Source organism: Cricetulus griseus, chromosome 3 (assembly GCF_003668045.3).
Source record: "Cricetulus griseus strain 17A/GY chromosome 3, alternate assembly CriGri-PICRH-1.0, whole genome shotgun sequence".
NCBI lineage: Eukaryota > Metazoa > Chordata > Mammalia > Rodentia > Cricetidae > Cricetulus > Cricetulus griseus.
The window spans coordinates 256,652,910-256,665,612 of NC_048596.1; the positions used below are offsets into that span (position 1 = coordinate 256,652,910).

Consider the following 12,703-nt stretch of genomic DNA (forward strand, 5'->3'; position numbering starts at 1 on the left):
TTCTTGTTGTTGCTTAGATGCCTGAGAGGGAGAAATGGTGTGGTTTTGGGTGGGCAGGGAATTGGGGAAGGATCTGGGAGAAGTGGAGGCAGAGTAAATCAGAATCAGAAATACTGCATTAAGAAAACCACCATAACAAAAGACGGATTTCCAGTTAAAAAGAAAGCCTGTGGCTGAGGAGGAAATGGGCTCTAGTGTGGAAACTACTACTGCTGTTTTGCTAAATGTACAAAGTGTGCCTGTCAAATTGGCTTCTAAATAGCTACGTGAAGCCCTATAGAACATCACTGTCAGCTCCAGCCAGGGAAGCTTCTCTATGCAGTGGTCAGTGATGACTGCAGTGACTTGGAACTGGTCAGAGTGCAGAGTTAAAGGGCAGTTAAATGCCCAGCCACACAGGGAATATTTCTATTGTTTTCAAGGCTAGGGGATTTTAGGAAACAATGCACAGAAAGTGTAAGAGCCAGAAGAAGGCAGGGGTGGTGTGGAACTGACTTCCTGGTGTGTTATGGCTATCACACTCTTGAAATTACAGCAGCTGCAATTACCTGTGCAAGCTCTGCTTAAGGTGGGCCTGTCAACATCTTGTCACAGAATGGGGAGGCCTCATGGGATCCTGTATCTCCCTGAGGATTTATACACAGATGATGGTTAAGGAGTGATGGTTAAGGAGTGAGACTTCTTGTTTCCCATCACATAGCCACAGATAAGACACATACATGCCTGTAAACAAATTTCCAGCCATACTCTTGTAAACAAGCTTAATGTCACTCATTGGGTCACACATACAAAGACATGGAACTAGAAGGAGAACTACTTGGGAAGAGGAAAGGAATTAGTGGGAGTTGGGAAGACAAGAAAAGGAAATGGGGGTGAATATGATCAAATTTTATTATGTACATGTATTAAGATGTCTTATAAAACTCATTCTATATGTTAGCTCGTATAATTGATATATGTTAGCAAGAAAAAATTGTAAAGCGATAAGACTTATTCAGAATGCTGATAGTATCTGGGTAACGGACCCAAATGGAATCATCTCAGTGGTCCATCAACAGGCAAAAGGATAGACAAGTTGCAATCCACAACACAATAAAATACTATCCATAAAAGTGAAAATCTGTGCAACAATTTATAGAGTGAATGAAGCCAATTTCACTCATTCTTCATGACCTACTTGTGTGAGGTTCCAGAGGAGGTGAGAGTAGCCCACAGCAAGAAAATTATAGCAGCATTCCTCAGGGTGCAGGCTGATCAGGAGAAGCACCAGGCAAGACCTGCAAGCACCTTTAGTTTTCAAAGACTGCATACCATTCCCATCAAAACCCACTTACATTTATACATTTTATAGCTATGCTTTTTGTTGCATATAATCCTTTCTTTAGTCTAAAAATATCTCACAACTAACCATAACTTCTATAGCTGTATTGTGAAAGACATAACTGGCATAACTACTATTGGGTGTGTATGTGTGTATGTATACCTACTCTGACAACAGTAAGTACTTAGAGTTAATTTTCACAATAATCATTACGTTGCTACAGGAAATTATTAGGTTGTGTCTTAGTAACTGAGGACTTCTATTTGGCCATAGTTCCTTACTAACCACGTGTGAAATTACTTAATGAGGATCAAGAGGGAAACTGAGTTTCAGCTCTCCAGTGTCTTCTTTTCTAGCACCCTATCCCTACTGTGTGCTGTCGAGCTAGTTGGCATAGAACCATGGCTCTCAACCTTCCTAATGTTGTGACCTGTTAACACAGTTCCTCATGTTGTGGTGACCCCAAACCATAACATTATTTCATTGTAATTCATAACTGCAATTTTACTGCTGTTATGAATCATAATGTAAATATCTGATATGCAGGGTATCTGATATAGGATCTCCAAAGGGGTCACAACCCAAAGGTTGAGAATCACTGGTATATAACAACTTGTCAAAAATACTTGAGTGAAAGGGGTAGATGGGAAAAGGGAAAACATAGAGGAAGAAGCCAGAGAAGGAGACAGAAAGGGAAGGAGATGAAAAGGAAACGGAAAGGGCATAGTGTCTGTCCTAAGAGACCCCTAGGCTAAGCTGCATTGTAGCCATCTGTCCTAGAGACATTGGTCCCAGGAAATGAGAACAGCTCAGTCTGCACAGCTTGGAGGGAGTGCTGAGAAGCAAGCACCCGTGCTTCAGGAATAGCCTGTGTGATTACAAAATAGATGCTGTGTTGAAACTCATTCCAGGAAGCAATTCGGGGAAGGCAGACATTTAGATTGACTATGATTATCACATTGGAGAAATAGCTTGTAATAAATGTCTCCTTTTCTCCAAAAATATGGGACAAACAGGCATAAGAAATGTAACCTTGATAATTGAGAAGCCAAGCTGTTTGCCCACAAATGGAAACTTCATTACATTGCTGGCTTTTACCACAAGAAAAAAAATGATGTCTGAACAGTTCACTGTCCCTCATTGCCCCCACCTGAAGAGGAAGGATTCTCTCAGATGGAAAGGGTGAGAGGAATTACATCTTTATGCCCAGGGAGCTCATGTGCTAAGGACAGAGGGCAGGATGAGGATGCATCCAGGGGCAGTATAGCATCCTGTTTGAAACAGTGGGGTCAGGCAGTCAGAGGTCCACCTCCAGTGCTGTGACCTTGAACAAGGTCAGTTGACTTCCCTTCCCGATACCTCATTGGTTATTTAAGGAATAGAAATGTTTTTTCACAGTGGATAGGCAGATAATTCTATTAGATAAATTTCTACTTTCCCACTGGCTTCCAATAGATTTGTCAGTTGTCAAAAAACTCCAATAAACAGAAGTGAAAATCTCCAGTGATGAGAGAGACCCATGGAATATTTTGGGGGAGGGGAAGGGGTCTATTCTGACCGTCCTGTATCACCCAGTTTCTTGATCACACTGGATCCAAAAGTGCCTTTGCTTTTAGGAAACCCTTGACTGCAGCTTTCATTCTATACTAGAGTCTCTGCATTGCCACAGCACTCTTCATGAATGCCAATCAGCAGATTCTCTAAAAATTATCTTGTGGGTATGCCTACTCATTGGCATACCCCTTAGTGTAGGGTTTCAGAGACTATCAGTCGACCTGCAGTTTCCAGCCACTTCCTAATGATGAATGCCTTTCCTGGTACTTATGTGCATGCACCATGGAGGTAGATGGTAGCATTGGAAATAAAAGCTGATAATTTTGAAGGCATAGAACTCTGGACAGGGTCTCAGTTCCTTTCAGGAGCCTTTATCCAGCAATGCCAAGAGACTGGGAATTTGCAAATGAGTGATGGGGACACGATTCTTACAACATATCAGTGGAAGCTTTATCTCCCTCTCCTCAGAGGTGGCATGAACTCGTATCCCTGTTTGTGCTCTGATAACATGGTAGTAATTTCCTCCACAACCATTGGAAATAATGAGCAGCAGTTCTATAAGTGGGATACAAAAATGGGGAAAATACTCGTTTTTACCTAATCATTTTTTGTTAATGAAGTTGTTTAAGAAATAAAACCTATATGAGAAGATGTGAAAGAGCTCTGTGGTGGTTGAAGGTAGAGAATGACCACAGGGTTTCTCTATTGCAGTCACTCCCCAACTAAGGGGCCTTTGTCTGCTTTATAGACCAAGGGGAAATTTGGGTATTACTTTGTACAAATCTAAAATTTCAAACCTAAAAATTCAATTTTCAAAAATCTAAAAATGTTAGGGACTATACTGTGGCTGATTGTATGACCAGAGAATAGATTTTGTGTATTTAGTTCTCACTTTAGGGCTCATTTGGAATGACTCAGGTGTGAAATCCTTAATTTGAGCAAATATTAAAATGTAACCTGAATATATGTAATTGGTATTTATTGCAAGCAAATATTTGTTCAACATGAAGTCATCATTCAAGATGGGGAAGGAAACAACTGAAATAAAGGAAGAAAGAAAACAGGCAACAAAACATCATCCCCTGCGGAGTTGCTTGGCAACATAGAGAAGTAGTGATGATGTAACTATGTTTCCATCCACAGACGGGAAAATCTCCTAAAAATTGGAGAGGAAAGCAGGGAGAAAGATGGACCAAGTGAGAAGCGCATTATTTTCAGGTGCTCTCTGACTGTTGTCAGGGGACTTTGGGATCAGAAGCAGCAATGCAGTTGTCTCAAAGGTCCGAGGAACTGGAGACCTGCCTGCCGCATGGTCAGTTTGATTTACTAGCTGTAGTTCAGATTTTTTTTTTAAATAGCACTAAAGACTACATAGAACATCGATTGGTGGAAAAAGTTCAATCTTGAGTTAATTCCCTAAAGGCATCGTCAGAGCAAGGCATTAATGGGGATTAATGATGGCATCGTGGCTCGATATCAGCAAAAGACCAGGGTTAAAAATAAATGTGCACACCCCAGGGAAGCTGGGAAGTCCAGGCTGACAAAGGTGTGAAGCACTGGAATTCAAAATATGTAACTTTATTGACATTTGTTTTTCTTTTCATCTTTCCAAATTTCCCATTAGTGTTAGCTTTTATTTTTTATTGTAATCAAATCAAAGTACAGCTCCAGCGATCAAGGGGCTATAAATGTAGAGACCCCATGGGACGACAGATTATTTGGGTGCCCTTATGTTTTCTGCCCTGCAAAGCAAGCAGGCCCAGAGGAGCACATTTCAGAGACCGTCTCCCATTACGTTTTCTTCCGTTGCACTGGGTAACCAGCCATTTGCATATAAAATCCACCATGAATAAAGATTTTCTGTGCATAAACGCATGGCTATTTATTAGTATATGGTACTTGTCTCCACTTCCTCTACCCTTTGACCCAATAGCTTGAAACTTATTTGTTTTGTATAGACCCAGAGAAGTGTGTTGTTAAATTCAAGAGGTTTTTGTTGTAGCAACAACAACAACAGCATTCAATCTTGACAGAAACAAGCAGACAATCCTATGCTTATTTCCATCAGAAAATTTTCCTGTTGCATTGGGCTTTTCTATTTATTTGTCTGTCTTTTCTATGAGATTATAAGCTCTCTGAGGGTAGAAACTATGTTTGGCTGACCATTAAACCCCAATGCCCAGATACTTGTTGAATGAATGAGTTAAGATTAAGGTTTTGTGAGTATCAGTTATCATCACCACATTGCCACTACCACCACCATTCCCAAACTCATCACAACGGCCCTCATCACCACCATCACTATTGTCACAAGCATTACTGATGGGGAATTTACTGTGTATGTTTATCTTATTGATTGTTAAATAAAATACTGTTTGGCCAATGAGACAGCAAGTTAGACGGAACTAGGAGTCAAAGAGGATTCTGGGAAATGTAGTAGAGAAGTGCTGATCCAGGCAGGAAGTGGCATATCAAGGAGACTCATATTTAAGCGAAAGAGAAACAGGAAGGGTCCCTTTTTCCCGTTTGCTTCCTCCAGTGGCAGGATGTGAGCCACCGGCAAGGAGGGACGCCAATAAGGCATCTGATAAGTCTTATAAAATATATAGATTTATGATAATTGAGGCTGAGCTAACCTATGAGAAGTCCTAGTCATTGGCCAAGCAGCTTTGAACCTAATACAAGTTTCTGTGTATTTATTTGGGCCTAACTCAGGCAGGCGGCTGGCGTAAAGCTCACACGTGGCAGTGGGGCTCAGCGGCTTTTGGCGGAAAGATTTATCATAACACATTACCATTAGTGTTATCAATACCACTACAACTCTCATCCTCACCGTAATTATCCTTATTATCACCATAGCCATTGCCATAAGCACTAACACATCACCATCCCTGCATCATTCTCATCACCACTACCGCCATGGTCACTACCATTCCCACCCTCTGCAAATCCTCCTCCTCATTATTGTTGCTATTACCTGAAGTACTAACACTATGACATCACCATTACGATGGCCATCACTATGACCACCACCACCCCATCACCGCTCTCAGTCATCACCATTGTCACTGCCACGATAACCACTGCTACCATGTCACCAGTACCATCGCTGTCACCGTAACTATTACTTCCAAGCACATTTGGCATCTAATCCTTTGGGTAACCTCTTTCCCAGGGACACAGAGCCTCTGGCTACTCAGATCTTACCCCTTTCTCCACATACTCCCCCTTTTGAAATCCATCTGTTCTTTTCTAGTTGACAGCCACACAATTTGATACAGTAATTGTGCTATTGGCAACAATGTGCTGGGAGAGATGCTGTCAAGAAATATGTGTTGAGAGAAAGAACAGTGCCTAGTTCCAGCTCAGTCATTCATTTCCACATGACCTTGAACAAATGATGTTGCTTCCAAAGGCTTCTGCTTTCTCTTCTCCAGGACCCTGGAGAGTCTTCTAGACCCTGTGAGTTGATTTTGATGTAGATCCTCTATAGACCAAGCAAATGTTCATGTAGGCAGGGCATTTAGGGCTTGAACAGTGACTAAGCAGACAGGTATCTGCAGTAAGAGAGGCCACTGCAGCTGCTGCTGCATCCCCTGGGGAAGGTGCCAGAGCCAATCAGTCAAGGGCTAGAGGCAGGCTGGACAGGTAAATACCCAGCAGTAAGGACAGGCTACTGTCACAAAGGTCCCCTTATGCCAGGACTGCTCTGTTCTTTCTACATGTATTTATTATTTGGGTGCTCAGAGCTCATGCCCCCTGGTGTCTTTTAACCCATGTCCTTTGGGGACTCAGAGTCGTACCCAGATGCTTCACGGCAACCTACAGCTGCAGCTGAAGATTTTCAAATGACAGGTGAGTGAAATACATTTTCAGATGGCACAGCTCATCCTTAACTATTCTTGGTACACCTCCCAGCAATTCTCTCAGAGGGTATTGTCATATCAGAAGTGAGGCAAACAATGCTGTTTAAAGGGAGTAAGTGTAACTTGGAAGAAATATCATTGTCAAGTTAGTAAAATGTAGCATTCAGTATTTAGTATTCTAAATAAAATGTCACCCTTGTGAGGTCATAACATCTCAGGCCCAATCCCCACACAGCAGAACTATAGGAGTTCAGATTGTTCTTTCCCTTGGGAAAAGCTGACAGCTCCAGGCTTCCAGATGGTCATCCACTCTTCCCACTTTCTCAAAAAAGGGAAAAATTGCAACCAAACACAACAAGAGGAGATACTAGATACTTAAAAGAAAAAATAAGAAAATGTTCCTTTGAAGAATAAAAACGAGCTTCTTGCTAGCAGTGGGAATTTTAGGTGTTTGACTGAGCGGGCAAGGCTACATTTGAGAGAGGGAGAAGTATGTCCTTGAGTTAAGTGCTCTTCCCTGCTTCACACACAACAGAATCAGAGCCAGGGCCCATCTCTTGACACAAACACAGCCCCTCTTGTGAAAAGCAACCTGCACTCTCTTCAGCAAATGATGGAAAGCAAGCTTGAATGAGGCCTACTGTGCCTCATTCTGTGTTATAAGAAAGTGTTACTTCCATTCTACAGGTAGGAAAACTGAGGGGATTAATGATGCAGTCCTTGTTAGGGTGATTTGTACCCACAAGGGACATTTGGTAGTATCTGGAGACATTCATGAATGTTGCAACCTGTGTGTTATGGGAAGGTACTCCTGGAACTCCTGAGTAGAGGCTATGGGATACTGTTGGACGGCCTGTTGCACACAAGACCAGTACAGCAGATACCTGTACCACAAAGATTTTTGTCTGGAAGTTGTACACTTAAAAGCCAAATTCATATTATTGTCATTTGAAACTTTGTCATCATCCGTGTTCTTTTATCCTCACACATAGCCAGTTTCCTGAATTCTTCTTGCCAACCTTATGTGCCATGTCTGCCAGGAGCCAGTTTGTCTTTGGGGCTCCAATTATGGGTTTCTGTGCTACCTCCATGTTTGTTATGTTTTCTTCAGGTGCCCAGCCAGAACCAGGCTTCTCCTCCCCATGGCTTCCTGGAGCATCTGCTTTCAGGAAGGTTCTGCCTGCAATGAGTCTCATTGTGCAAAAACTGGAATCTATGCATGGTTTCTGTGGTCCCCTGGAAGGAAGGGTTCACAGGTCACATGCATCTCCATTCTAGCACACCTGTCCAGTGGCAGGGCTGAGATGCATTTGACAGGGATAAGCAAAACGCCCTGCACCAGGCTCTGTCTATCAGGGGCTTGAAGCCAGCTGGGGAGAACAGCATGGCCATCTATCTGGGAAGTCTGATTTTGGCTGGACTCACCCAGTCTTGAGACTGTTCTTTCCATATTCTCCAAAGGCATCTTTTCACATTTTAAGGTAAATCTTTAACTGGGAAATTAGAAGGTCTGTTTTGGAGGCTTAGTGTTTCAGTTTTAAAAATCATTACAACTGAACAGATTTTGGAAAGACTCACAAAGCTATTCTGAGGATTAAAAGAAATAGCAGAGGTGAAGGGTTTTTCCAACTATTGAGCTTTCTGTACTGTGAACAGTGGCATGGGGGAATCAAGGGGGAAGTGGAGAGATCACTACAAATTGCTTAGAGCAGTCCTCTGTCCTTTAACACCCAAGGCCACCCCTTCCAGAAACTAAACCAAATGTATGTTTTATCTCTCTGGTTCCAGGCTGTGCAACTATAATGTGCATTTTCCAAATGTGAACTGTAGATAGGTGCTCTTTAGAGCTAATGAGATTTTGAGGCAATTTGAATTGGTGTCATGTGTTTGATTCAATACCTAACATCTTCCACCTGGTCAGAGGCAGGCATAGACAGTCTGGTTAGATTGTTTTTTTGCTTTCCTTCTGCACTGGTTTGCGTTGACCTGTGATTTCCATGTTTTGTGGAAGTACACACAGTAGACACATAAGGTCAGGTTGAAGACCATGCCATTTTAAAATGCTTAAGGGGGAAATGACTCATATCCCATCACTCCTACATATTGCTATCTCTTCACTGCAACCTGTCATGGTTGCTTCTAAGGAGGGGAAAAAAAAGAGAAGTTTCTCTTCCAAGTAAGAAACACAATGAATAGGTGCAGGTCCAATATACATTGTATAAGGATGCTCTATGGACATTTCCAGAAGGCTTTAGGATGAATTCTCTTTCCATCATGCAATACAAATAACATCAAAAAACAAAAATGCCTATTTTTATGGATTTAACTATACATGCTCAGTTATTTGAGGATCAGGGTTTGAGCACCCACCCCTCCCCTAGCCTTTCCACATGTTGAACAGAAGTTCTTAGCTCTTATCACTGAGCTGCACCTCTAGCTCCAAAATGTCTTTAGATGTGAGATTCTGCTTTCATTTTGTAAGATCTAGTATGTCTTAAATTTCCATGTAACTTAGTTTTTATAAAAACAAAAATCACTATTTTTAGCACCTAGTCAGAATGTACACATTATATCTTCCCTGGCCTAGTAATTATGTGTCAACAAAATTGATTTTGTTTGGCTCAAAAGATGCACAAACAAAAATCCAAGATAAAATTCTTCCAGGGAAAGTATTTTCAAAGATGTAAGGGCATTGGTAATATAATGATGTTCTCCATTTAGTCTTCTTATGTAATAAATGAGGCCTACTGTAACTGAGGAACGTTTATGCACCAAAGATTGTGCTATGGACAGGATACAGTTTAGGACCACACAGAGTCCCTTAGTTAACTTCCCACCCTGGTCCTACCCTTCTTATCCATGGGCTTCTAGCTTATCTCCAGCTGTTCCCCTGGAGGATCTCTGCATTCTTGAAGCTGTTTTGGGATCCCCTGCAGTGAATAGTGTGAAAGCTAACGTGTATTTAGATGTGGAATTGGCAGGCCTAGGTTCTCATGGAGGTTTTATCACTGACAAGCTTTCACCATTCTTGTAAAATGATATAAGTGATCAACGTCCACTCACTTAGAAGATTTCTGGGAAGAACCAACACCCACTTCATAAGAGGTAAAGCCCTGTGATGTGGTAGCATTGCACAGAAACAAGGATTACATAAAGTATTGGTTCTTTTACAAAAGACTTATTTTATTTTTAATCATGTTGGGAGTATTGTGCATGTGAGTACCTGGCATGGCTAAGAGAAGAGATCAGATCCCCTGGAGCTCAAGTTCCAGCTGCTAGTAAGCTGCCTGATGGTGGCACTGGGAATTGTACTTGGGTCCTCTACACAACTCAACACTGAGCCATCTCTCCAGACCCAGCCATTTATTTCTTGACTGTTTCCATGAATGTGAACTTGTCTTATCTAGCTGTCTCTATTCTTAATGTTTGACTGATTAAGCATTTCATTACAGTAATTAATAATTTTTTCATGGTCATTTCTTAGTCTCTAGATGAGATTCCTAGTTGCTTAGGGACTAGCAAGATGGCTCACTGGGTAAAGGTACCTGGTACCAAGCCTGTCAACCTGAGTTCAGTCTCCTGGATCCACAAGGTGGAAGAGACAAACTGACTTTCACAAACTGTCCTGAGGTCCACACATATGCCATGGCACACATGCATGAACACACACATATACACATAATACACACCTAAAATAGATACATAAAATATGATAAGAATAAGTACTCAGTTGTCTAAAGATATATGTTATTTCATGTTAAACAAAGCCTGCATATAGCTTTTAGTGGAAATGTTCATTTTGTAGCATATGAAAAAGTGAGGGAATCCAAGAACAACTGGGCATCATGAACCTGAAGCTAGCAGATGAAAGTTTGTAAATCTAAGTCACTGTTTATGTCAGTATCTCTTTGTGAACTGACTTCTGTTCTGATGCCAGTGACCCACACACTCGATTTGGTCATCATCAGCACTGCCACTTACCATTGCAGATCCCACACGACTGACTTTGATGGGGTTCCCTCTACCAGAAAGGTCCATCTGGGCTTTGTCCATCACGTATAAGCAAGCATCCAGGATGCCATCTTCAAACTATTTGGAAGAAAGCAATGAAAAACTTGAAGATGGAGGTTTCTGTCCTGCCTGGTCCCACAGCTGATTAGTCCCAAATAAACACACAAAGACTTATATTAATTTATAAACTGTCAGCTAATGGCTTAGGCTAGCTCTGTCTTAACTATCAACCCATTTCTATTAATCTATGTATTGCCACGAGGCTGTGGCCTATCTGTAATCTGGTATGTTACTCCTTTGGCAGCATGGCGTCTCTCTGCTGCCTCTCTGCCTTCCTCTCACCAGGTTTCTCCTGGCTTAGTAACCCCACCAATGCTCTGCCGGGCTATTGGCCTATCAGTGTTTTATTCATCAACCAGTAAGAGAAACATATATACAGAAGGACATCCCCCATCAGAAACTACTTAATCTCCCCTCTGCAAAACAAGATAAACTGTGTGCAAAACTAAACTACAGCCACAGTCTACTGCCTAGAAATATGGAGTGACCTCCCATAACCTTTAGCATGAACTATGAAAGTGAAGGAAAGGACACATCCTGTTTTTACTTCTCCACAAAATAAAGAACAGAGAAGAATCCAGTAATACAAGCAGAACCATTGTTGAGCAAACATACTCAAGTACTGAACACTGACTCAAGACTCTCTAGGATACTGTACAAGTTCACTAAGATCCTTTCAACAGATGGATGCATTGCCCACAGCACAATGATTTCCCCAAGTCCCTTAGGACTCCAATAGCAACTCCACTTTCTATTTTCTCTTATTTTATTATCACTGTTATTTATTTTTTAGATGCCTGTTTGTTTTCTAAGGAGAGAGTACAAGAAAGGATGTGGATTTGGGTGGGGAGGTGGGAAGGCTCTGAGAATAATTAGGGGAAGGGACCGATAATCAGAATACATTGTATAAAAAATCTATTCGCAATTTAAAAAATAAGAGAAAGCCAGACAGTGGTGGCTTATGCCTTTAAGCCCAGCAGAGGCAGAGGGGCAGAAGCAGAAGGGCAGAGGCAGAGGCAGAGGCAGGAGGATCTCTGATTTTGAGATCAGCCCAGTCTACAGAGTGAGTTCCAGGACAGCCAGGGCTACACAAAACCCTGTCTCTTTTGAAAAAAAAACATACATAGATAGATGGGTGGATGGATGGATGGATGGATGGATGGATGGATAGATAGATAGATAGATAGATAGATAGATAGATAGACAGGTAGATAGATAGATAGATAGATAGATAGATAGATAGATAGATAGATAGATAGATAGATAGATGGCTGTCAGATGTGTCACAGGAACATAGTCAGGTCTTTTTTGGCTTGCATGTAAAACAGGAGGAGACCTCATGAAGTTAAAGTTCTTGAAGATCCCCCTATCCCTTTTCTTCCAGACAAGGCAATTTCTAGATCCTGAAAGGGCAGGTGTCTTAAAGAAGGCAGATTATAATATCTCATGGGCAAGCCTGAGAACTGGTTCAATTTTCTTGGAAAGAAACCCTTTTCACAGGTGTTTCTAGAGTTTTCTTAAAACAGAATAAAGACCAAATTAAAAAGAAATAATGGTATAGTGATGTTTTAGCTATACTGTACCATAAAAAGTTGAATATTCCTTTCAATATAAAAATTGTCCACCCAAGTATTATGACAAGAGCTATAATCTGAATGGCTAATTACCATGTAGTTGCTTGTTAAATCTAGCTAGAATTCTGAATGTGGTGTATCCTAGAGATCTGGAAGATATGGTGCAATTTGTAATTTTATTATACAAATAATTATTTTTATGATTATGTAAATAACTCATTATTTTGGTCTTACTAAACAGCATATCTCAGATGCGTTAGCCACTAACCATACCATTAAGGACCCCATCAGAGAAATCATTGTTTCCCTGAATCACT

General features: G+C 41.3%; 1 protein-coding gene across 1 annotated transcript in view; it reads right to left on the bottom strand.

The window, feature by feature from the left end:
• The window catches only part of F13a1 (coagulation factor XIII A chain), a 169,753-nt gene that overhangs the window by 88,794 nt on the left and 68,256 nt on the right, over positions 1-12,703 (bottom strand). The window contains exon 5 of the mRNA XM_035441525.1: positions 10,723-10,830. Coding sequence (XP_035297416.1) covers positions 10,723-10,830 — 108 coding nt within the window. The remainder of the gene's footprint in view (positions 1-10,722; positions 10,831-12,703) is intronic.